This window comes from Coregonus lavaretus (assembly GCF_964263955.1).
Source record: "Coregonus lavaretus genome assembly, chromosome: 25".
Classification (NCBI taxonomy): Eukaryota; Metazoa; Chordata; class Actinopteri; order Salmoniformes; family Salmonidae; genus Coregonus; species Coregonus lavaretus.
This window is the reverse complement of record NC_140012.1, coordinates 36872564-36899949: the sequence shown is the minus strand read 5'-3', so window position 1 is coordinate 36899949 and position 27386 is coordinate 36872564. Positions and strand designations below refer to the sequence as shown.

Sequence of the window (27386 nt, the reverse complement as noted above, 5' to 3'; positions counted from 1 at the left end):
AGGTTGGTGTTTATTGGGATGACTCATGTACTGGAGGCAGCTCTGCGGAGTGGTCACTAGTTGGCCACCAAGACATCAAATCTGATTTTAAACCTAACCCTAACCTTAACCCTAACCTTAGCCACTCTGGTAACCCTAATGCCTAACCCTAACCTTAAATTAAGACCAAAAAGTTACTTTTTGTTTTCATGAATTTTTACGATTTAGCCAATTTTGACTTTGCAGCTGGCCCATTTGGCATAAATACCTCAGTTCTGCCTCCAGAACGTCAACCTGTATCCTGGCAGGGAAATCACTCAGTTCTGCCTCCAGAACGTCAACCTGTATCCTGGCAGGGAAATCGCTCAGTTCTGCCTCCAGAACGTCAACCTGCGCCCTGGCAGGGAAATGCCCCGTCTCCCTCTGACTCCCTGTGCTTATCCCAGTGAGGGAGACTATAATGTTTAGGGTGCACTAACAGCTATTTGACTGTGCACATAACTTGCACCAACAGTAACAGACCAAAAGGCAAATGGGCCCTGGTGTGTCTGAGCTGAAATTAGGGTGTTGGGAGACGGATACTGAGGTGCTTTCTTCGGTACTGCCTAGAAGGGCCAGATGAGCACCACAGAGAGTCCAGTGTGGACTTAAGGTCCTAAAGCTGTCTACATCTGGAGAACATCCAGACGTTTTAACACTAGCAAGACAGAGGAGGCAGAAGCTACACAGTCTTCTGGTACTGCAGATCCTTCACTAAAGCTAGCAGTCCATTATGATCGGAAAATACAAAGACTCCAAGGAGAATTACGGCCACATTACCGGTGCATATTTCTCATGGAGATTTACAGTAATGGCTTAAGGAGCATGGCATAAGGAGTGAATCAGAGGAGGGACATGGTTGTGATTCTAAATGGGCAGAATCAGAATCATGTGAGAACAGGGGCTGTGTTTAAGCTTCATTAACAGCTGAGGTAGTATAGTGCAAGTCGTCAAAGTATGCTCAAAATCCTTGAGGGACTGTCACACTGAAGACATGGTCGAGGTGTATAAAATATGAATTATTGCGGTATATACAGTGGGGAAAAAAAGTATTTAGTCAGCCACCAATTGTGCAAGTTCTCCCACTTAAAAATATGAGAGAGGCCTGTAATTTTCATCATAGGTACACGTCAACTATGACAGACAAATTGAGAAGAAAAAATTCCAGAAAATCGAGAATTTATTTGCAAATTATGGTGGAAAATAAGTATTTGGTCACCTACAAACAAGCAAGATTTCTGGCTTTTCACAGACCTGTAACTTCTTCTTTAAGAGGCTCCTCTGTCCTCCACTCGTTACCTGTATTAATGGCACCTGTTTGAACTTGTTATCAGTATAAAAGACACCTGTCCACAACGTCAAACAGTCACACTCCAAACTCCACTATGGCCAAGACCAAAGAGCTGTCAATGGACACCAGAAACAAAATTGTAGACCTGCACCAGGCTGGGAAGACTGAATCTGCAATAGGTAAGCAGCTTGGTTTGAAGAAATCAACTGTGGGAGCAATTATTAGGAAATGGAAGACATACAAGACCACTGATAATCTCTCTCGATCTGGGGCTCCATGCAAGATCTCACCCCGTGGGGTCAAAATGATCACAAGAACGGTGAGCAAAAATCCCAGAACCACACGGGGGGACCTAGTGAATGACCTGCAGAGAGCTGGGACCAAAGTAACAAAGCCTACCATCAGTAACACACTACGCCGCCAGGGACTCAAATCCTGCAGTGCCAGTACATGTCCAGGCCCGTCTGAAGTTTGCTAGAGTGCATTTGGATGATCCAGAAGAGGATTGGGAGAATGTCATATGGTCATGAAACGTGGCTGGGTCTTTCAGCATGACAATGATCCCAAACACACCGCCCGGGCAACGAAGGAGTGGCTTCGTAAGAAGCATTTCAAGGTCCTGGAGTGGCCTAGCCAGTCTCCAGATCTCAACCCCATAGAAAATCTTTGGAGGGAGTTGAAAGCCCGTGTTGCCCAGCGACAGCCCCAAAACATCACTGCTCTAGAGGAGATCTGCATGGAGGAATGGGCCAAAATACCATACATTGCCAACAAAGGGTATATAACAAAGTATTGAGAAACTTTTGTTATCGACCAAATACTTATTTTCCACCATAATTTGCAAATAAATTCATTAAAAATCCTACAATGTGATTTTCTGGAGAAAGAAATTCTCATTTTGTCTGTCATAGTTGACGTGTACCTATGATGAAAATTACAGGCCTCTCTCGTCTTTTTAAATGGGAGAACTTGCACAATTGGTGGCTGACTAAATACTTTTTTTCCCCACTGTATCACTGTCTGAGATATGAAATATTATATATTTATGAAAACGTTACATAATTAACTATATGTGCTTGAAACAAAATATTAATCATTCATCAAACGGGGTATGAGTATTAAACGCAATAAAGCCAAGATCACATTTTGATTATGATCGCAGTTAAAGTTCACATGGATGCAAAACAAAACCACACACACGCACACGCACACATACACCGACACACAAAAGCACTCCCCCCCTCCCCCCCCCCCACACACACACACACACAGGCACACACACACATGCCCAATCAATGACCATTAATCAGTTGGGATGGCTCATGGCTCATCTTGGCAAATGGTAATCATCTAAATAGGTACCGTGTGGTTGTGGTGGAAGCCAGCCGTAAGCCCCGCCCACGAACAGTCCTCCCTCTGCTGGTGTCTTCTGATCCTCCGTTCAAGTAGGAGAGCTCCCTCAGCTGCTCCTGTCTGATCTCATCGTTGTAGTCCTGTGGAACAGAATACAACAGTTCTCACATTAAATAAAATAGGACATTTTTCTTAGGACCGCAACAGATGTTCGCAACTGCAGCAAAGCTCTCCTAAATAAAAATGATCCTGATATGCACAGGAAATGCATGATTTAGTTTAACACTGAATATTAATGTAGAGAATGTTCTAGTCAGAGTACTGTAGAGGTACAAGTCTCAGTATACTGACAGTTCTTAGAATATTTCATAGACGAGGGGAGATTCAAGAACATTAAAAAAAATTGCAGCATTCATAGTCAGTGTCTAAAAAGATAACGCCAGACTGTCCTCCAAAACACATCCACACAGAAAAAACGGAGTGGAAATGTAGTAACACTTTCAATGAGTCATAAACACATAGCTAATGCCTTATAAGTTAATGTATCTGCCCCATAAGTCATCCAAGGTCCATGGCCTTGGTTAGCTACATCATGTCCTTACTCCCTCAACAGGGCCACTGATCTATAATTATGTATAATTATTATTATTATTGTTGTTATTATTATATAAAAGGGCTGGATGGGTAAAAAAACAAACAACTGTGGGGATTTTACTACATGGTTTTCACTACATGGTTTTCACCTCCCCAGTCTTTTCGGAGGGTCACGTAAGGAACCAGGGAAAACAACTTACGTAAGGAAAACAACTAATGTAAGGACCCAGGGAAGGAGGACATGGGAGGCCATATTTAAAGCTGCCATTACATATATAGGATCTTAATTTGTTCACCCTGTTGCAGGAGAACATGTAAAAGTAAAACGTGTAGTGTATTTGAGGTTTAAAAAGGCTCCAGAAGTTTGTAATTTCCACTTTGAAAGTTCATATTTGATTTTCCATTACAAAAAATGTATCAGCCACTACAAAAATGTCCATTAATTATAATCCACATAATCATTCACATTTCCTGTTCCTGCAAGATTATTTTCCTTTTGTAGCGAACTGGCTCAAATTAAGATCCTACATTTGTAGGAACCAGGGAAAACAACTTACAGTTGCACTAAGACAGGGTTGGGAGGGCATGGGAGTTCATATTGAAAGCGTCAATAACATTGTCCTGATGTGGAAATATTGCATTGTTGTGTCTTGATTCGTACATGTTTCTCTCAGCCAGTCATTGAACATGACAATGATCTGAATCACAGGCCAGATAACAGACTGGATCAAACATATTGTATTATCTTGTCAACGGGCTTAGACAGTTCTCATTTCCTCCAACCACTTATCCTCATCCTGTTTGCAATGACAGCTAGGCTAAAACAAATATGAGAGGTGGCATTGAGTACAGCATTTAGCCTCTACTTGGCTTAAACTGCTGAATGATGTGGTTGACACACATTTTATTATTTTCAGTTTGTCATTTTGCGGGCTATTTATCATCAAATGTGTTGCATTTTCAAAGCGAGTTTGTGTTGAGAATGATTATGGAGATAGGGTTTGAACACAATGCATTGCCAGGTAATACACTATTTAACTTGTGATATCATGCATAAACAAATGTATTTTATACCACAAGCATCTATCTTATATGCTCATCATATGGCATGAGATCATTAAGGTCCATTATTTTCATATCTACTGTAACTTCAAGGAAGGGTACTGTCACGATCGTCTATGAAGTAGGACCAAAGCGCAGCGTTGGTAGCGAACATATTGACTTTAATGCAATACACGAGAATACAAAACAAAACACGATCATGAAGTCCTCAGTGACAACGACTGAACATAGAACAAAAACCCACAAACACAAGGTGAACACAGAACGTTTAAATATGGCTCCCAATCAGAGATAACGAGCCGACAGCTGACACTCGTTACCTCCGATTGGGAGTCATTTGACCAAACAAGGAAAACACAACCAATGACAACCCAACCAAACAAAACACAACCAAAACGAACACACCCTGGCTCAAAATACAAAGTCCCGGAGCCAGAGCGTGACAGTACCCCCCCCTAAAGGCGCGGACTGTGACCGCGCCTCAAAACCCCAAATAGGGGAGGGCTGGGTGGGTGTTGCTCCTCGGAGGCGGCTCCGGCTCCGGGCTTGACCACCACCCTACTTCAATCCCCCCGTAATGGCTCCGATCCGATCTGACCCAGCTGGCTGGATCAGGACAGACGACGCGCACCCCTGGCTTAGTGCGTGAGGCAGGAACGGACCGGACCTGGCTGACGATACGCACCCTAGGCTTGGTGCGTGGAGCCGGAACGGACCTCACCAGGCTGACGACTCGCATCCCTGGCTTGGTGCGAGTAGCAGGAATGGGCTGGACCAGGCTGACGACTCGCACCCTTGGCTTGGTGCGAGTAGCAGGAACAGGCTGGACCAGGCTGACGACTCGCACCCTTGGCTTGGTGCGAGTAGCAGGAACGGGCTGGACCAGGCTGACGACTCGCACCCCTGGCTTGGTGCGAGTAGCAGGAACAGGCTGGACCAGGCTGACGACGCGCACCCCTGGTTTGGTGCGAGTGGCAGGAACAGGCCGGGTCGGGCTGGCGACGCACACCGTAGGCTTTGTGCGTGGAGCAGGGACAGGCCGGGCTGAGCTGGCAACGCACACCGTAGGCTTTGTGCGTGGAGCAGGAACCGGCCGGGCTGGGCTGGCGACGCACACCGTAGGCTTTGTGCGTGGAGCAGGAACAGGCCGGGCTGGGCTGGCGACGCGCACCACAGACTCGGTGCGGAGCGCAGGAACGGGCCGGGCTGGGCTGTCGACGCACACCGTAGGTTTGGTGCGGGGAGCAGGAATAGACCGGACCGTACTGGGGACACACACCACTGGCTCTACACCGGGATCTGGAACGGGCCGGACCGGACTGGCAACACCCGCCAGTACCTCTCGCCGTGCCTCTACACCTTCCATCCCCTCTTCTACCAGTGGCCCCCGTAACCTGGCGGCCTCCTCTGCAACCCCGCTGGACCGCTCCATAGCGGCCTCCTGCTGCCCCGATGTCGTCACCCCCCCCCTAAAAAATTTCTGGGGGTCTCTCCTCCCCGTGGACCAGGCCTCCAACATTCTCTCCCACCTCTCGCTCCTCTGTCTCCAACCCTCTTCACTCAGCTCCTCAATGGGCTTGACCCAGTCGAAGCTGCCACGGAGATCAATTAGCGATGGCTCCTGGACACGCTGCTTGGTCTGGTCTTGGTGGGTTTTTCTGTCACGATCGTCTATGAAGTAGGACCAAAGCGCAGCGTTGGTAGCGAACATATTGACTTTAATGCAATACACGAGAATACAAAACAAAACACGATCATGAAGTCCTCAGTGACAACGACTGAACATAGAACAAAAACCCACAAACACAAGGTGAACACAGAACGTTTAAATATGGCTCCCAATCAGAGATAACGAGCCGACAGCTGACACTCGTTACCTCCGATTGGGAGTCATTTGACCAAACAAGGAAAACACAACCAATGACAACCCAACCAAACAAAACACAACCAAAACGAACACACCCTGGCTCAAAATACAAAGTCCCGGAGCCAGAGCGTGACAGTACCCCCCCCTAAAGGCGCGGACTGTGACCGCGCCTCAAAACCCCAAATAGGGGAGGGCTGGGTGGGTGTTGCTCCTCGGAGGCGGCTCCGGCTCCGGGCTTGACCACCACCCTACTTCAATCCCCCCGTAATGGCTCCGATCCGATCTGACCCAGCTGGCTGGATCAGGACAGACGACGCGCACCCCTGGCTTAGTGCGTGAGGCAGGAACGGACCGGACCTGGCTGACGATACGCACCCTAGGCTTGGTGCGTGGAGCCGGAACGGACCTCACCAGGCTGACGACTCGCATCCCTGGCTTGGTGCGAGTAGCAGGAATGGGCTGGACCAGGCTGACGACTCGCACCCTTGGCTTGGTGCGAGTAGCAGGAACAGGCTGGACCAGGCTGACGACTCGCACCCTTGGCTTGGTGCGAGTAGCAGGAACGGGCTGGACCAGGCTGACGACTCGCACCCCTGGCTTGGTGCGAGTAGCAGGAACAGGCTGGACCAGGCTGACGACGCGCACCCCTGGTTTGGTGCGAGTGGCAGGAACAGGCCGGGTCGGGCTGGCGACGCACACCGTAGGCTTTGTGCGTGGAGCAGGGACAGGCCGGGCTGAGCTGGCAACGCACACCGTAGGCTTTGTGCGTGGAGCAGGAACCGGCCGGGCTGGGCTGGCGACGCACACCGTAGGCTTTGTGCGTGGAGCAGGAACAGGCCGGGCTGGGCTGGCGACGCGCACCACAGACTCGGTGCGGAGCGCAGGAACGGGCCGGGCTGGGCTGTCGACGCACACCGTAGGTTTGGTGCGGGGAGCAGGAATAGACCGGACCGTACTGGGGACACACACCACTGGCTCTACACCGGGATCTGGAACGGGCCGGACCGGACTGGCAACACCCGCCAGTACCTCTCGCCGTGCCTCTACACCTTCCATCCCCTCTTCTACCAGTGGCCCCCGTAACCTGGCGGCCTCCTCTGCAACCCCGCTGGACCGCTCCATAGCGGCCTCCTGCTGCCCCGATGTCGTCACCCCCCCCCTAAAAATTTTCTGGGGGTCTCTCCTCCCCGTGGACCAGGCCTCCAACATTCTCTCCCACCTCTCGCTCCTCTGTCTCCAACCCTCTTCACTCAGCTCCTCAATGGGCTTGACCCAGTCGAAGCTGCCACGGAGATCAATTAGCGATGGCTCCTGGACACGCTGCTTGGTCTGGTCTTGGTGGGTTTTTCTGTCACGATCGTCTATGAAGTAGGACCAAAGCGCAGCGTTGGTAGCGAACATATTGACTTTAATGCAATACACGAGAATACAAAACAAAACACGATCATGAAGTCCTCAGTGACAACGACTGAACATAGAACAAAAACCCACAAACACAAGGTGAACACAGAACGTTTAAATATGGCTCCCAATCAGAGATAACGAGCCGACAGCTGACACTCGTTACCTCCGATTGGGAGTCATTTGACCAAACAAGGAAAACACAACCAATGACAACCCAACCAAACAAAACACAACCAAAACGAACACACCCTGGCTCAAAATACAAAGTCCCGGAGCCAGAGCGTGACAGGTACAAAAAAGGATTGCTCACAAGCACCCCCATTGATTCATAGTATATATAAACACATGGCCTTAAGCAACCTCTTGCTGTGTAGGGACATGTAGCATTTCTCTAAATTGGAAGTGTGCAGTTTAAACAAAGCACAAAACATCTGATTGTGCTTGTAAAGGTTGGGTGTTGACTTTGAGAAAAACAAAAACAAAGTCTGTACATGATAAGAATACTTAGCAGTAATTTTGTAGTCTTCAAAAGAGGGTTATATATATATATATACAGTTTAAGTCGGATGTTTACATAAACCTTAACTAAATACATTTAAACTCAGTTTTTCACAATTCCTGACATTTAATCCTAGTAAAAATTCCCTGTCTTAGGTCAGTTAGGATCACCACTTTATTTTAAGAATGTGAAATGTCAGAATAATAGTAGAGAGAATTATTTATTTCAATTTAAAGGCTTTTTTTCTTTCATCACATTCCCAGTGGGTCAGAAGTTTATATACACTCAATTAGTATTTGGTATTATTGCCTTTAAATTGTTAAACTTGGGTCAAACGTTGGGTGAATTTTGGCCCATTCCTACTCACAGAGCACATGCTTTTTCAGTTACATTTTAGTCATTTAGCAGACGCTCTTATCCAGAGCGACTTACAGTTAGTGAGTGCATACATTATTTTTTAATACTGGCCCCCCGTGGGAATCGAACCCACAACCATCGCGTTGCAAACGGCCATGCTCTACCAACTGAGCTACATCCCTGCCGGCCATTCCCTCCCCTACCCTGGACGACGCTGGGCCAATTGTGCGCCGCCCCGTGGATCTTCCGGTCGCGGCCAGCTACGACAGAGCCTGGATTCGAACCAGGATGCAGAGCCTTAGACCACTGAGCCACTCAGTTCTGCCCACAAATGTTCTATAGGATTGAGGTCAGGGCTTTGTGATGGCCACTCCAATAGCTTTACTTTGTTGTCCTTAAGCCGTTTTGCCACAACGTTGGAAGTATGCTTGGGGTCATTGTCCATTTGGAAGACCCATTTGCGACCAAGCTTTAACTTCCTGACTGATGTCTTGAGATGTTGCTTCAACATATCCACATAATTTTCCTTCCTCATGATGCCATCTATTTTGTCAAGTGCACCAGTCCCTCCTGCAGCAAAGCACCCCCACAGCATGATGCTGCCACCCCTGTGCTTCACGGTTGGGATGGTGTTCTTCGGCTTGCAAGCAACCCCCTTTTTCCTCCAAACATAACGATGGTCATTATGGCTAAACAGTTCTATTTTTGTTTCATCAGACCAGAGGGCATTTCTCCAAAAAGTACGATCTTAGTCTCCATGTGCAATTGCAAACCGTAGTCTGGCTTTTTTATTGCGGTTTTGGAGCAGTGGCTTCTTCCTTGCTGAGCGACCTTTCAGGTTATGTCGATATAGGACTCGTTTTACTGTGGATATAGATACTTTTGTACATGCTTCCTCCAGCATCTTCACAAGGTCCTTTTCTGTTGTTCTGGGACTGATTTGCACTTTTCGCACCAAGGTACGTTCATCTCTAGGAGACAGAACGCGTCTCCTTCCTGAGCGGTATGACGGCTGCGTGGTCCCATGGTGTTTATACTTGCGTAACTATCGTTTGTACAGATGAACGTGGTAACTTCAGGCGTTTGGAAATTGCTCCCAAGGATGAACCAGACTTGTGGAGGTCTACCATTTTTTTTCTGATACAATTAATTATAAGTGAAATAATCTGTCTGTAAACAATTGTTGGAAAAATGACTTGTGTCATGCACAAAGTAGTTGTCCTAACCGACTTGCCAAAACTATAGTTTGTTAACAAGAAATTTGTGGAGTGGTTGAAAAACAAGTTTTAATGACTCCAACCTAAGTGTATGTAAACTTCCAACTTTAACTGTATATTATATATACTCTCTATATATACACTATAAATACATGTATATATACTGTATACAAACCTGGAATAGATATAGTGTATTCAGACCCCTTGACTTTTTTAACACATTTTGTTACGTTACAGCTTAATTCTAAAATTGATTAAATCGTTTTTTTCCCTTATCAATCTACACACAATACCCATAAGAACAAAGCAAAATCAGGTTTTTAGAAACGTTTGCTAATTTATTTAAAAGAAAAAGACTGAAATATCACATTTACATAAGTATTCAGACCCTTTACTCAGTACTTTGTTGAAGCACCTTTGGCAGCGATTACAGCATCAAGTCTTCTTGGGTATGACGCTACAAGCTTGACACACATGTAGTTGGGGAATTTCTCCCAGTCTTCTCTGCAGATCCTCTCAAGCTCTGTCAGGTTGGATGGGGAGTGTTGCTGCACAGCTATTTTCAGGTCTCTCCAGAGATGTTTGATCGGGGTCAAGTCTGGGCTCTGGCTGGGCCACTCAACGACATTCAGAGACTTGTCCCGAAGCCACTCCTGCGTTGTCTTGGCTGTGTGCTTAGGGTCGTAGTCCTGTTGGAAGGTGAAACTTCGCCCCAGTCTGAGGTCCTGAGCACTCTGGAGCAGGTTTTCATCAAGGATCTCTCCTCACTTTGCTCCGTTCATCTTTCCCTCGATCCTGACTAGTCTCCCAGTCCCTGCCGCTGAAAAACCTTCAATGCTGCAGACATTTTTTGGTACCCTTCCCCCTATCTGTGCCTCATCACAATTCTGTCTCGGACCTCTACGGACAATTCCTTTGACCTCATGGCTTTGTTTTTGCTCTGACATACACTGTCAACTGTGGGACCTTATATAGACAGCTGTGTGCCTTTCCAAATCATGTCCAATCAATTGAATTTACCACAGGTGGACTCCAATTAAGTTGTAGAAACATCTCAAGGATGATCAATGGAAACAGGATGCACCTGAGCTCAATTTCGAGTCTCATAGCGAAGGGTCTGAATACTTATGTAAATAAAGTATTTCTGTTTTTTATTTGTAATACATTTGCAAATAAATCTAAAAACCTGTTTTCACTTCGTCATTATTGGGTATTGTGTGTAGATTGCTGAGGATTTCTTTTTAAAAAAACAATTTGAGAATAAGGCCAATAAGGTAATGTGGTCTGAATACTTTCCGAAGGCACTGTATATATACTGTATATATATATATATATATATAGAGTATATATACAGTGCCTTCGGAAAGGCACTTATATACACTCTCTATATATACACTATATATACATGTATATATACTGTATACAAACCTGGAATAGATATAGTGTATTCAGACACATATATATATATATATATACTACATTATTCCATATGTGTTATTTCATAGTTTTGATGTCTTCACTATTATTCTACAATGTAAAAAATAGTAAAAATAAAGAAAAACTTTGAATGAGTAGGTGTGTCCAAACTTTTGACGGGTACTGTATATTCCAGGTTTGTAGCAGTTGAGGCATACATGTAGCATAACAGATGCCATAGACAGACCTGAATGAATGTCACTTACAGCAAATGGGACAAGACAGCTTTTCTATTGGGGCTCTGTCTCCTTCTCCCTAAAGACCCATCTACCCTGGATGTATGCTAATTTAAAAGCAGATATTGAGTGATGTATGATGTTTTTATTCATTCTGTTGGTATGGAAAGGACCCCTGTGGTGGTGGTATGGTATTCTATATGTGACCCGTTTCAGGAAACTAGGCGTATATCGCAAGTTACAACTTCACAGGAGAGCCATTTGAACGTTTTATTTTTGGCAGAAATGCCTTCTGGAACATGTGAACTTTCATGTGTCTTAATAACAAACTTGTATGCCATTTGTAAATACGAATAAAATTGTTAAATTACGAGCCTTGTTGGTTAAGCCACAGAAAAAGACAGCAACCTTCCCACTAGCCATGATTGGCTGAAATAATGAGTGGGCTGGACATGCCGAGAGAGGAGTTCGGATTGGTCTGCCATATAGACAGCTTCTGTCTATTTGAGCTGGTCAGTCTGTGTTGGTAATCCTGTCGAACGCAGCTTTTTAAAAAATGTATAGTGTAGTGGAGCTGCATAAGTGTTGCTCTCCACTTTCTGGAGGATCGAGTTTTGAAATCAGTGGAATTAGAGTATGATAGCTAAAGAGATGGCATCCGTGAGGGAGACGCGTCCATCATGCATAATGATGTATAGGGGTAAGATAGTCTAGCTAACAACATTTTCAGATATTACACATTTCATTTCAAGCTAAAGTGTACTGTTAGCTAGCTAGCTAGCTAACGTTAGCTGGATGGCTCCCTAGCTAACGTTACGTGTATGACTTTATTATTTCTATCCCAGAAACATTTGCTTAGCTAGTTAGAGCCTAATGTTAGCTAACTAACATTGAACCTGGTTGGTTAGCTCCCAGCAGATTAATGCAGGGTAGTAACAACATGATTTGGCACTATGTTCATTGTTGTTTAACTAGCTAAGGTTAGCTTGCTGGCTCGTTAGCTAATGTTACGTGACGTGTGTGATCTTACACATTGTTTACCTAGCTAGGTTCATTGTTTACCTAGCTAGCTAGCTACATGTCTTAAGCTAAAGTGTACAACACCCGTTGAATATGGCCGGTGTAAATTGTTGCCAGCGGAGCTGGTTAGGCTGTTTTCATGTTATCCAGAAGTAAACGAATCATCGGCCAGAGCGTCAAGTGTGCGCTCTTAACTCTCCGAGAGCGAAACGAGATGGGCGGGGCTAAAGCTTAAGAGGGTGTGAACGATGCTGAATGGGTGTAGACAAAGAAGAGCTCTTCACTAGATACCAAAACATTCAAATGCCATTTTTCAAAGCAGAATTACTTTCCCATTGTTCCTCAAATGCAGCATATGTGTCACGCCCTGGCTCTGGGGACTCTTATATGTTGAGCCAGGGTGTGTTCTATGTTTTGTGTTCTATGTTCTGTTCTAGTTCATGTGTTTTCTAGGTTGGCCGGGGTGGTTCTCAATCAGAGGCAACGAGAATCAGCTGTTGCTTGTTGTCTCTGATTGGGATCCATACTTAGGCAGCCTGTTGTGCACTTGTGTTTTGTGGGATCTTGTTCCGTGTAGGTTTGTGTATGTTACCGAGGACTTCACGTATCGTTTTGTTGTTTTTGTTCGTGTGGTGAATTAAAATAAAAGTATGTACTCATATCACGCTGCGCCTTGGTCCAATTATTATGACGATCGTGACAGAAGATCCCACCAATACAGGACCGAGCAGCATGCCCAGGAGCAAACGCCGGAGGTAACGTTAGTGGATGTCCTCCTCGGTTGGGGGCAGATCACGGAGGAGGAGGCCGTCCGTTACCGGAGGGCGATGAAGGGGGAGACCCAGGCAGGAGAGGAGGTACGGCGCCAACCGGGCCGTCGTGGGACAGGCGAGAGGCACCCCCAATACATTTTTTTGGGGGGGCACATGGCATGGACGACGGGGCTGCTGGAGGCAGATAAAGGGCGAGTTTGTGGACGAGGAGAGAAGGCCACCAGGTTATGGGGGCCATTGGTCATTAGAGGGAAGGAAAGTGTAGAGGCACGGCGAGAGGTACTGAGGTGTGTTACCAGTCCGGTCCGGCCCGTTCCTGATCCCCACACAAGGCCAGTGGTGTGTGTTCCCAGTGCGGTCCGGCCTGTTCCTGTCCCTCGCACCAAGCCTGTGATGCGCGTCGCCAGCCCGGCCCGGCCTGTTCCTGCCCCTCGCACCAAGCCAATGGTGCGCGTCGCCAGCCCGGCCCGGCCTGTTCCTGCCCCTCGCACCAAGCCAATGGTGCGCGTCGCCAGCCCGGCCCGACCTGTTCCTGCTCCTCGCACCAAGCCAATGGTGCGCGTCGCCAGCCCGGCCCGGCCTGTTCCTGCTCCCCGCACCAAGCCAGTGGTGCGCTTCGTCAGCCCGGTCCGGCCCATTCCTGCTCCCCGCACCAAGCCAATGGTGCGCGTCGTCAGCCCGGCCCGGCCTGTTCATGCTCCCCGCACTAAGCCAGTGGTGCGCTTCGTCAGCCTGGTCCGGCACGTTCCTGCTCCCCGCACCAAGCCAAGGATGCGCGTCGTCAGCCCGGCCCGGCCTGTTCCTGCTCCCCGCACCAAGCCAGTGGTGCGCTTCGTCAGCCCGGTCCAGCCCATTCCTGCTCCCCGCACCAAGCCAATGGTGCGCGTTGTCAGCCCGGCCCGGCCTGTTCCTGCTCCCCGCACCAAGCCGGTGGTGCGCTTCGTCAGCCCGGTCCGGCCCATTCCTGCTCCCAGCACCAAGCCTGTGGTGCGCGTTGTCAGCCCGGTCCATTCCTGCTCTCCGCACCAAGCCTGTGGTGCGTGTCGTCAGTCCGGCACAGCCCGTGCCTGTTTCACCGGTGCCTGGTCAGGTACCGGTCAGCTGCTCCACACCGGAGCCTAAGCAATCTGCTCCACCGATGTCCAGTCCAGCTCCAGCCAGCGGGGCCAGACCAGACCAGGGGCGCTACGGGGGGGTTGTTAGAGGGTGGTGGTCACGCCCGGAGCCGGATCCGCCTCCGAGGCGGAATGCCCACCCGGCCCCTCCCCTGTTGGGTTTATGTTGGCGCGGTCGCAGTCCGCGCCTTTGGGGGGGGTACTGTCACGCCCTGGCTCTGGGGACTCTTATATGTTGAGCCAGGGTGTGTAGGGTCTATGTTTTGTGTTCTATGTTCTGTTCTAGTTCATGTGTTTTCTAGGTTGGCCGGGGTGGTTCTCAATCAGAGGCAACGAGAATCAGCTGTTGCTTGTTGTCTCTGATTGGCAACCATACTTAGGCAGCCTGTTGTGCACTTGTGTTTTGTGGGATCTTGTTCCGTGTAGGTTTGTGTATGTTACTGAGGACTTCACGTATCATTTTGTTGTTTTTGTTCGTGTGGTGAATTAAAATAAAAGTATGTACTCATATCACGCTGCGCCTTGGTCCAATTATTATGACGATCGTGACAGTATGACATACAATTTTGTAGCTCTGAGTCTCGACTTTTATCCAATGTAAAAAACAGCATTTCAAATGTTGCTATATAAGACCAAATCCAGGTGGTGAGTCACATATAGTAGATGGGTGTACAACAGCGCACACAGCAGAGAGACTTTATAGAATATAATAACTTGTTTTTCAGTCACTTGATTGTGAACAATACCGATGGCCACTGGCTACTCTTATGGACACTGAAAACGAAATGCTAACATTGTCCCACAGACCAAGTTTGCGACGTCAATGAGATTCACTCATTCATGCCTTTCCTTTTAAACAGTGATACATTTCATGTATAATGTCAGCATTACCTGATTGACAGTGACTTGTGTACAATCAGACGTAATCAAAATGGCGGTATTCTAGCGAGTGAATGAAGTAAATGCAAAGTCTGTTCCTAAATGCTTTGCTCTGCAAAACAGCAAACGATGTCTTGAATAGCTTCAAGTGAAATAATTGTATTGCAGTTGCACCAAGTTTCCCCATAGCCAACACTTGATGGGGTTAAATTGGTTCAGAATATACATGTATTTGGCGATGAATAGATGTAATGGCTAGCCTGATGGGATCACTAATTAGCCTCTGAATGAAAACTGGTGGCAAAATGCTTTCAACTGAACCAGGAGGCAACAACTTTGAGAAAAACTGTGATTAAGCTCCGGTTGTAAGCCTATTTCCAGAGAAGATAATGAAACACTGGCAGAAAGAAAGAGGCTCAACTCCCCACTATAATATGACGACCAAAATACCTGATAAACAATATCATCATAACAATTTTTGGAAGATTTCTCATCCATTGTTTCACTTTTAGATAATAGTGGAGGTAATATTCCTGTATAATACCAGGGGAGTCAGACTTTGCAGTGAAATACATCATTTCAGCGTTCTTACATTGGGGGTTGGTGGGTTGTGGTGTACAGCACCCTCTCATTGGGGTCTGCATTAGCAAGCGAGAGCGTCTCTACTGCCAGTCGCCTCCATAACAACTCTTCTGTGGTCCATGCTGTTGATGACTGAGGCACAGTACAGACACACCTGTTATACTGAACAAAAATATAAACGCAACGTGTAAAGTGCTGGTCCCACGTTACATTAGCTGAAATAAAAGATCCCCGAAATTTTTCATACACTCAAAAAGCTTATTTCTCTATTTTATTTGTTGCATAAATGTGTTTACATCCCTGTTAGTGAGCATTTCTCCTTTGCCAAGATAATCCATCCATCTGACAGGTGTGGCATATCAAGAAGTTGATTAAACAGCATGAACATTACACAGGTGTACCTTGTGCTGGGGACAGTAAAAGGCCACACTAAAATGTGCAGTTTTGTCACACAACACAATGTCACAGAAGTCTCATGTTTTGAGGGAGCGTGCAATTGGCATGCTGACTGCAGGAATGTCCACCAGAGCTGTTGCCAGAGAATTTAATGTTCATTTCTCTACCATAAGCCGCCTCCAACGTCGTTTTAGAGAATTTGGCAGTACGTCCAACCGGCCTCACAACCGCAGACCACGTGTAACCACGCCAGCCCAGGACCTTCACACCGTCTTCTTCACCTGCGGGATTGTCTGAGACCAGCCACCTGGACAGCTGATTAAACTGAGGAGTATTTCTGTCTGTAATAAAGCCCTTTTGTGGAGAAAAACTAATTCTGTTTGGCTGGGCCTGGCTCCCCAGTGGGTGGGTCTATGCCCTCCCAAGCCCACCCATGGCTGCGCCCCTAGATTAGGGCCTAATAGTTTATTTGAATTGACTGATTTCCTTATATATACTATAACTCAGTAAAATTGTTGCATGTTGCGTTTATATTTTTGTTCAGTATATTTTAATACTGCACATTGTGCTGCTTGAATCACTACTCTCCTGGTACTAGTTGGCAGTATGTGGTCCAAGTCCCAACTCCTCACACAGAGTGAATGGTCTTTTCACAGATGTCGCATGCCCCTATTGGGAAAAAAACCTCTGGACCAGACGACACATTGTCTGACTACCATGACATTTTGTTTGCTTGCAAGGCGAGTTTTGGAAGAAGTCCATTGAGTCTAACTTGACAGATGAATACAGAGAATAACAGGATCTCATGCTTTGGCAGGCTGTAGTGGGTGGGCATGCCAAGGAAAATGCCAAGCGTTGGATTGGCTACTTTGGTCCTCCTCCAAACATCATTTGAACAAAAAATCCTCCTCCAACCTGGTTGCATTTAGGTGAGTTAATCATCAGGCTCTGGATCCTTGAATGACTGCAAGTCTCTCATAAGTATATGTGGGAGATAATAGGCAACACTGGGAAAAAACAAATCCCCAAAATAGCTTTTCAAGCTATAATACTTCAGGGGCAATGTCCCCTTGTTTTCTTTCCCGTCACTGAGCGCAAATTAGAACGTTGTGAAAATTCTGTGCAACTTCTGCTGCGCTTTTACTGTGAACACTGAGGCTGTGCCCGCTTTAATTTAGTTTTAACAGTGGTTATGTAGGCTACTGTGGCTATTTGATCATAATGTAGGCCTACCAGAGTGGCCTACCATCAAAAACAATGGAGAGAATGCATCACATAACATTTTAACATGGAAATAGCTGTTCTATCGTTCAGCCTACAGTAGCAGCCAATGTGTTCAATGTAGGCCTACATTCCATGAGACTTTTGAAAAAAACATGCAGGGCTTGACATTAACCTGTTTATCCACTTGTCTTTCAGACAAGGAGGTGACTGAAAATGTTGTTGTGTTGTTTGATGCAAGAAAACACTTTACAAAATACAATTGATCATTATTCCCTTACCATTATTACAGAGAACCAGACAAATTATGCTCCCCTACTGCAGCTCTGATTGGTTATGGCGCACCGGTCTGTGTAGAGTATGACCTGAGTCATGCCTGTCAATGCAATAGAATCCTACTCCGATGCGTTCTGCCTACAACAAAATATCTGCATGGTTTTGCATACGAAGTCTTGCATAGTTCATTTTGTTTCGGTATGTTGCACTGAAAGTGGCTAATATTGCGTTAATTCGATCACAATTACCACAGTAAAGGGAAACGTTGATAGTATTAACTAATAGGAAAAACTCTAGAAAGTTGAGTGAAGTTCAATCTCGTGCTTCTCTGCCCGGGCTGATATTTATTCTGCATGGCAGTCCCGGGGAGCTCGCAGCTTAGAGGTAACATTGTTCAGGGTTAGACACAGGTGTCCTTCTACTTGCAATTATAGTCTGGTGGCCATTATGAACAAAATTGAGATTTTACATATAGTCTGGACTGGGCTGGGGGGTACCTTGACCTGATCAGTGCAGCTGTCGAAGCTGAAACATATCCAGCGAAGCAAAGACTCTGTTATGTAAAACCTAGGGCAGGAAGCACAAGGAACGCCATGAGGAGACTCATCCAGCCCCTCTACCTGAGGGATTGGCAGATGCTGCAAAGCTTTATTAATATTTACAGCTCAGCCTCAGCATGCCTACACAGTACGCACATTAATTACTGCTAACTGCTGTAGGCTCAAATTCGGCAGAGCCTTGCAAGTGGCTCTATACTGGACTTGTTAATTGTGGAATACATTAACTCACTCGTTAGCTAGATGGGGGGGGGGGGGGTTACAGAGCAAAGCAAAAGCTTTATTTACATTGTAATATAGAAAATGTACTATCGCAACCTTCCAGAAAATATAACAAGTTATGTGAAAAAAGTACTACATTGTCATTCTTGAGCGATTTCTCAGTTGGGGTTGTAACAAAATGTGTTAGTGTCGACCATCCAACATTCAATCAGTCTGTCTGGAACTGTTTTAATCACTTGCTTAACCTTGTAGAAACGTTCAATTACATCTGAGAGTGCAAATAAGACCCGGTAGAGGAATCCACGAGAGCAGAGGTGCGCAGACCCATCTCAATGTACAATTTGAGTAAATGATATGGTTTAAACGAACTTACTGGAACTAGGAATTTCTTAATCTCCTCCAAGGCATGGCTCATGCGGGAATAGGCCTCTCCAGGAGGAGCGAAGGCTTCAATTAAAACATGGAGATCGTTACTCAAATGGGCATACTTGGCCTCTCCGCTTTTCCTCAACTCTTCTTCCTGAGGAAAAAAAGAGAAGGAAAAACCAGGTAAAGTATTATTGTTGGGCCTGAAAGGAGAAAGTGAAAGTGATATCAAACAGTACAGTTGGTATGATGGATATATCAAGTGAAGCATGAAGGGTTAACAAGAATAATTTGTAGCCCACAGCTGCCTATTAATAAATTAAATCTCATCAGCATGTCTTGACTTCCTCCCTCAAGAATTGGGGAAGTTGGGAGTGAGACATCCCTGTTGGATGCCAGCTTGCCTGTCAGACTGTAACCACCCACTGGGATTTACACCATGAAGCTGTGGCTGAATCATATTGATGGTTTTGGTTTACATTATAAATAAGATACTACAAAGTTGAATGATGTGTGAACGGTCTGTGTACTTTTTGGCCAATTGTTTTCTGAGTTAAAACGGAGCAATCGGCAACGTGAAAACTGACATTTTTTAAATTATTATTTTTACAGAAATCCTGAAACATTGCTTGTTTTTTTTTGTTATCTAGTTTTTTACATATAAACAATGCAACATAAAAAAAAATGTTATATTTCAATTTTCACAAGTGGGTGGGGTTAAATGTGGAATGCATTGGAGGCTACTGAGGGAGGACGGCTCATAATAACGCATGGAATGGAGTCAATGGAATGGTATCAACCACATGGAAACCACGTTTGATGTGTTTGACACCATTCCATTAACTCCATTCCATCCGTTATTATGAGCCGTCCTCCCCTCAGCAGCCTCCACTGGTGGAATGCTTGTCATTGGCCAAATGCACAGGCAACACTACCTGTGCCTTGAAAATAGGAGTTCACCCTTCTAGCCTAATTTTATTTATCTACTATCTATTAGGCAATCTATTAATAGCTATTAATTAATCTCTTAATTACAATATTGTGATATGTATCTATTTATATTTAAGATAAGATCACAACAATGATAGTGTTTATCAACCTATTAATGAACTGCTGTTACTGTAAATGGTTAGCTAACTGATATATCCTAACTCCCTCATTAACCATTGGAAATATGAGCATCTTAGACTATGTAATTTCTGAAGAGTTGTCATTTCAGAATGAGGGGTACTGTAGCCCTGCTGGGGTTGCTGTTCTGTCTGTTGAGGGCATGGGCTCGGGAAAGGAGGTGAGTGGAGTGGTCAGAGAATGACTGGGGTTGCTATTCTGTCTGTTGAGGGCATGGGCTCGGGAAAGGAGGTGAGTGGAGCGGCCAGAGAATGACATCATTCAACAGAGTGACAATGAAGAGGTAAAACAGGGTGAGAGATTCAGATTAAGAGCAAAACGCCTGAGGCTACAGAGAGACGACCTACAAATGACTGGCCAGGCCACACACACACACACACACACACACACACACACACACACACACACACACACACACACACACACACACACACACACACACACACACCTGCAGTACATTCCTCTCCCCGCACCCTTCTCCTGCCTGCCATGTACCCACTCACACACCTAACATTTAGGGAAGATCTAGGGCTGTATTCACAAAGGGTCTCAGAGTAGCATTGCTGTTCTAGGATTACTGATCAGGTTCCCCTTGTCCATGTAATCAGCAGATGCAGCCCCTATTTCAGCACTGAGGACTGGTCCCCTGTTTGAGTCATCATTATAGGAAAAGGCCCATTTAATGAATTATTGTGAAGATTATTTGTCTTTATTTTGAATTGTTGTGTCCAAAATGTGTATAACATTTTATAAAAAGGGAATATCATGTAACTATATATGGCACTATATATCATGCAGACCTAAAACTCATCAGTATTGGCAATCAGAGATGTACTTTCATGGATATAAACAATGATTTTGGGGGTTCTTATTAACATTTCAGAAAGAGGCCTATTTAATTAAATTGAATTGTATGTAGTTGCATTTTCAATTCCACGAGATGGCAGTAATGAGCAGCAATTAACCCTGGAGTCTACTTGAACTGTGTTGGTATTTACAGCTTTGAAATGATAGATGATAATTAGGAGTGACACACACACACACGCACACACACACACACACACACACACACACACACACACACACACACACACACACACACACATCTTTAAAAAGAGAGGCAGTCAGACTTTTGTATCACCATGCTTTCTGTATGGTTATATTGCATTTTACCCACCCACCCACTTGCTGTCAAATCCTTGCTTCCTCCGTCCTTGTTTCCTCCATTCCTCATCTCTCTTTCAAAGAACATTAGAGGAGGAGGCCCGAGGTGAGGAACCTTCAATCCTCTACACCAATGTGCTTTGGGAGGTGAGGAATGAATGAAATAATAAAATAATAATATATGCCATTTAGCAGACACTTTTATCCAAAGCAACTTACAGTCATGCGTGAATACATTTTACGTAAGAAATAAGGACAGAGGAAGCAAGGGTTTGACAGCTAGTAATTTTTTTTTGTCTCTGCCTGAGTGAGTGAGTAGCGATGATACCCAGGCCCTGTCCAGACACAACCCCTAGCCAACACCCTAGACACTTGTGGAGATCTGAGAGGATTGGACACGTGTAAGCAATACGGACAAAATTCCACCAAGCCTATTAGAGGGTAAGGTGGAGCTCTCACCATGTCATCACCCATCAATCCCTCTCAGGCTAGGGGTTGTGTCTGAGAGAGGTGAGGAATGGAGGAATGGAGAAATATCACCGTATCTTGACATTAATAAATGAATGAATAGCTATTAATAGATTACCTAATAGATAGTAGAGGAATAGAATCAAGTTAGAAAGGTGAACTCCTATTTTGAAGGCACAGGAAGGGTTGGCTGTGCATTTGGCCAATGACAGGCATTCCACATTTAACCCCACCCACTTGTGAAAATAGAAATATTAGGTGGGTTTTATACAAAAAACGAGATAACAAAAAACAAGCAATTTTTCCATTAAAAAAATATTTAAAAAAAGGTCCATTTTCATGTTGCTGATTTGTCAGTTTTAACTCAGAAAACAATTGGCCAAAAAGTACACGGACCGTGAGCCATATTTGTGGTTTTTAACTTGGAATTTGTGTGTGTGTTTTTTTGGTTTTACTATCCTTGTGGGGACCAGAAGCCCTGACCAGGATAGTAAAACAAGGAAAAGTTGGACAAGTGGGGACATTTCACTGGCCCCCACAAAGAAAATGGCTATTTTAGTCTTAGGGGTTAGGTTTAGGGTTAGGGGTTAGGGAAAATAGGATTTTGAATGGGTATCAATTGTTTGGTTCCAACAAGGATAGTAAAACAAATGTGTGTGTGTGTGTGTGTAACAATGCAAACACACCAGGTAAGATTTACAAAGTGGCCTGATTGCTAAAGGTCGCCACTAGAAACTGTTCTTCAGAAAGCCGGTAATTACGACAGCCAGCATTACCTTCTTATGTTGATTACATTGGGCTCTGGCACACATTCAAACACTGGAGATACTTTGATGAGAGTGATTCTCCCAGAAGCTTGATCAGTGGTGTGGTGCACTCCTCTTATCCCATCAACCCTCTTCTCCAGACCGTACGACATGACAGGCTATATATTATACGGTATAGACAACCTCATTTGGTTCCAAGGTGGAAGAGGCACTTGAGCAATCACAATATTCTTGAAACCCATAGCCTCCCTGAAGGGAAGGTCTCTATTGCTAAGTCAATGGGGCAAACTTAAAATTAATGAGAAAGTATATACATATAGAGCTACTGTAGGGTTGGCAATGACATAAACTCCTACAATTATCTGTATTCTACACAGGTAGAGCACACATGAGAAAGTATAATGACTGTATAGGCCTATATGAAAACACTATAATACACTATTTTACCACAGATCATGTGCAAAGAGACATCTAACAACAATGGCAATTGGCAATGAAAAATCAGTATATTTCCAACTACAATGGTTAGCAGGGTTGGGGTCAATTCCAATTGAATTTGAAGTTCCAATTCAATTCTAGAATTCACTATGAATTGAATTTGAATTTCAACAATCTTCAAGTTTATGGAGGACTAAAAGTGCCACAATTAAATAAATAAATACACCATTAAATAATTACTTAAATGTGTCATTAATTAATTAAAATTAGAATTAAATACATAAATGTGTAATTAAATGTATCATTAATTAATTCAAATACCGATTCATTTTATGTAAAATACATATATAATTATTTCACTATTTACATTTACATTTCATGATCCTGCATTGCAGTGATTCATGAATTACTTAAAACTGTCAAACTGACCCATCAAAGTCAGTGGGCGGGGCTAACGCGAATCTAGTCTGATCCATTGCTTTGGTCTGAAGTAGAGTAGGCCAACCTGGATAGAGACAATGGAGGATCTCCGTGAACTTTCCAGGGAGTTGGTTAGAGACATTTTAAACTTAGCAGAGGATGTAGAAGCAGGACCTGCTGACATTATCCGGAATTGATTTGTCTTGGCTTGATGCAGAGGGTAACCAATCAGGCGTTAGGTTCCGCCTACCAACTTTTGATGGGTCAGTTTGACAGTTTTAAGTAATTCAGGAAGCACTCCAACGCAGGACCATGAAATGTAAATGTAAATAGTGAAATTATTATATATGTATTTTACATAAAATGAATCGGTATTTGAATTAATTAATGACACATTTAATAACACATTTATGTATTTAATTCTAATTTTAATTAATTAATGACACATTTAAGTAATTATTTAATGGTGTATTTATTTATTTAATTGTGGCACTTTTAGTCCTCCATACAAGTTATGGAATTGGAATTGAATTGGAATTAGACTGTTTGGACTGTTTGAATTGGAATTTCAATTGTAAAAACATTCAACTTTGAAATTGAATTGGAATTCAATATTCTTACACTTCCCAATTAATGGAATTAATGCACTTAGTATCAAACATGGACTGCAGGATTTGTTTTAAATCATTCAACTTGTACTTCTATAGTTCCAGTAGGCTGCCTGAACAGTGACATGATCAGCCTGAAAGCCTGAATGAATTGCCTTCAAATTTGAATTTTGGGGGATAATATTGAATTGAGAATTACATTTTGGGAATTTACCTAACATTGGAATTGAGAGGAATTGAATTACTGTATCTCTGAATTCAAAGACTGACCTGGAATTTGAATTGAATTAAATGGAATTTACAAGGAAAGGGAATTTAATTAGAATTGAATTTATGGATGCTGGATGGTTAGAAATTATACCTCCTTTCTCAGATTGGTCATTGAAAGTACAGTAATCACTATTTAAATTAGTGAGTCAATATGTGTCTTTATGTAAGGGGTTGGTCTAGGCCTGTGCTCAAATAAATCCAGACAAACAGATAAAATGATAGGTATTTTGCTATTGAAGTCAATACTGCCCCCCCCCCCCCCCAGTATGAAATGTATGCACTCACTAACTGTAAGTCGCTCTGGATAAGAGCATCTGCTAAATGACTAAAATGTAAATAGCGAACAGACAATTGAAAACCTTTCCGGTGATTCATCTTATGAATGGAGGAAGAACTGGGTGACATTTGTTCTGTATTTTATCTGAAAGCTTTGACTTTCCTTTTATGACAATCCGATGAGCAAAATGCTTTGTTGTTTTAAAAGCCGGGGCCTGTCATTCAACATGAATGTCTTTTTTGTTTGTTTTTGTGGTTCAATATGAGTACAGCAGAATCCTTTTAGAAATGACAAAATTACAAGTTTTCAGAGGGAGCTTTTTCGTCTTGACTCTAAGGATATGGCTGAAGCTGAAGATAGTTGAAGGCAATATGAATAGGTCTCATAGGTAGACAATGGCGCAAACAAATATGACTGTATGACATGGATGACTGGTGATCTGATATGCAACATTACAGGAATGAGCAAAATAGAAAGTCAACCCTCTAACATTTTATAAATGTAACAAATTAATCTAGCTAATTAAAGTAACTATTAAAACTGATTAAAGACACCACTTATTAAATACAATTGCACACTTATTTTGATTACAAAAAAATCAACTTCCACAAGTTAGTTACACAAATTAACAATAGACAGCTAGGTTAATAGCTAGCATTATGGAACTGTAAAATAGTGTCATTAAAATTAAACTGGTGCATAGCACTGGTATGACAGGTCTGTTGAGAAGCACACCTTCAACAAACGTTCAGTCAAACACAGTGTCAAAGTATATCTGAGAACTGTGGAAATCCTTTTGCATTTGGAAGTTCTCCTCTGACAGCCAGGGACTATTTATATCAGAAAAAGGCACATGTTTCTGAGGAATGCAGAGAAGTACATTTGATGTTGCCTACTCTACTGTACTCATAGAAACACACCAATGGAGTGAATAATCTTTTTTCTTAGTTCAATAGAATCTTATATGACCCAATTTCAGTAGCAGCTCCCCAAGTGCCACTTGCCAGAGACCCCTTTCTTTCAGGATTCCCTGCTGGCACTGGGGTTCTTCTCATTAATATGACAGAACATGGTGTGACAACTTGTAGGACTAGTTATTAAACTCTGGAATCACTTCCTTACACAATCCTCAAGAGTTTCACTATAGTTGGAATGCATTAAAATCAGAAAAAGGTGGCTTATTGTTTGGTCATTGTAGAAAATGCTTGTCCTACAATTATAAGCAATAATTGAAAGGAGAGAGGAGTTTATTGGAAAGTATGACATAAAGGAAAAGTACAGATGTAGGATCTTAATTTGATCACCCTGTTGCAGGAGAACTTGTAGTGTATTTGAAGTTTAAAAAGGCTTCTGAAGTTTTTAATTTCCATTTGATTTTCCCTTATGAAAAAATGTATCAACCCTTACAAAAATTTCCATTAATTAAAATCCACATAATAACTAACATTTCCTGTTGCTGCAGGATTATATTCCTGCTGTAGCAAACTGTCTCAAATTAAGATCCTACATCTGTAGTAAGACTTCATACATCGATATAACATGTGGGCTGACAGCTGACCTTTAAATATCTACGCTACAGACATCCAATGTATAGCAAATTAGTCCTCCTCGGTGAGTAGTGTTTGAAAATGCTTCCCTAAGACTTTAAGCATAAATCATGCAGCTTGTTTGGAATTAAAAATGGCTTTCATTGCGGAATATTCCTCAAAACCAAACAAGACACCATAGAATCCCCTGACGTGTAGTCATTATTATTAGCACAAAGCATAAATAGCTGTTTGTGTGGCTGCCCATAGGTTTTGAGATAGGCTACAGTGTCATGCTGTTTTGATTTCCTCCCTTTAGAATAAGCATAAGCTTGTCTCATGTTACCAGAGAAGTACTAGAAATAGAGATACTGTAGATACTGTAGATACTGCAGTACACTATCATCCTAGTAACGGTATTTACCCCAGAGAAAAAAACAAGAGATTATGTATCTGCAGGGTGTTGCAGATTTGGGTCTTTCTATAAATAATGGGGTCAATGTGTGACATTGGGATCAACATTTCAAAATGTTCATGCTGTTCCACATGTGTACTTAGAGGAATAAAAGGGAATATATGCAAACTGGCCCATAACTCCACCTATACAACAACATAGGACTATACATCCTTTAAGCAGGGTTCATACAGGCATTGGCAAGTCAAATTCAAGGACTTTCAGGGACTTTTTCAAGCACAATTGTAATTTTCAAGGACCTCAATGTTATACAATTGTAATATAGAACCCCCCCCCCCATTACCACTTTAATAAATGTTATACAATTGGATCATTTATATAATTGTACATATAAAGCCTAATATAGAATCCCCCCTCCCCCCCAAAAGCATGCAAAAAGTGTTTTTAAAAAAGTAGGCTATTATCACTTTAAGAATAATGCATTGTTTTGGCTTTGCCAATGCATTGATATTCAACTTATTATTACATTCTAAAATATGTGAGAATAATATGGACATTGTGTGACTAAATAGATTGGATGCATGCATGGAGATTTTTCTGTAGCAGAAGCAGGCACACACAACAAAGACCTATGAATAGCATTGGCATTAATCTCAATATTTGAATCTCACCATCACTGTTTTTATAATGAGAAAGCGAGCAAAAAACGGGTTCCTTTATTTTTATGGAAGGATTTGCATGGAAAGCCAAGTTGAAGCCAACATTAGATGTCTTCCTCATAATAACCACATGTGGTTTTATCTCAACAGAGTAGCACAACACCACCCTTCAAATGAAGTGTCACAAAACTAACAAAAGTGGCCACATCTCTCAGAAAAACAGATCAAACATGAAATCACAGATCATTATAAGCAGGAGAACTTATAAATTGGCTACACTAATTAAAATATATTTTCAAGCACCAACTTGAGGAAATGTCTGATTTACAAGGTAGGCCTATTTCAGTACTTGAATTTCTGAGCTCCTAATTCATTGTCACGTACGTTGAAGGACGGGTCAGACCAAGGCGCAGCTTGAAATGCGTACATGTTTATTATAAAGATAAACACACAAACAAAAACAACAAAACAACGTGACGTGAAGTCCTAAGGCTAAACACAATACAAGCCTCAAACCGGAACAAG

At 43.6% G+C, this 27386-nt stretch overlaps 1 protein-coding gene across 1 annotated transcript in view; it reads right to left on the bottom strand.

Annotated features, from left to right (window-relative positions):
• Positions 1-27386, bottom strand: part of LOC311100505 (KH domain-containing, RNA-binding, signal transduction-associated protein 2-like) — a gene marked incomplete at its 3' end in the record, with an annotated part of 95916 nt that overhangs the window by 600 nt on the left and 67930 nt on the right. Inside the window, exons 4-5 of the mRNA XM_084141427.1 lie at positions 18729-18875; positions 2716-2802 (exon numbers count right to left, since the gene is read on the bottom strand). Coding sequence (XP_083997553.1) covers positions 2716-2802; positions 18729-18875 — 234 coding nt within the window. The remainder of the gene's footprint in view (positions 1-2715; positions 2803-18728; positions 18876-27386) is intronic.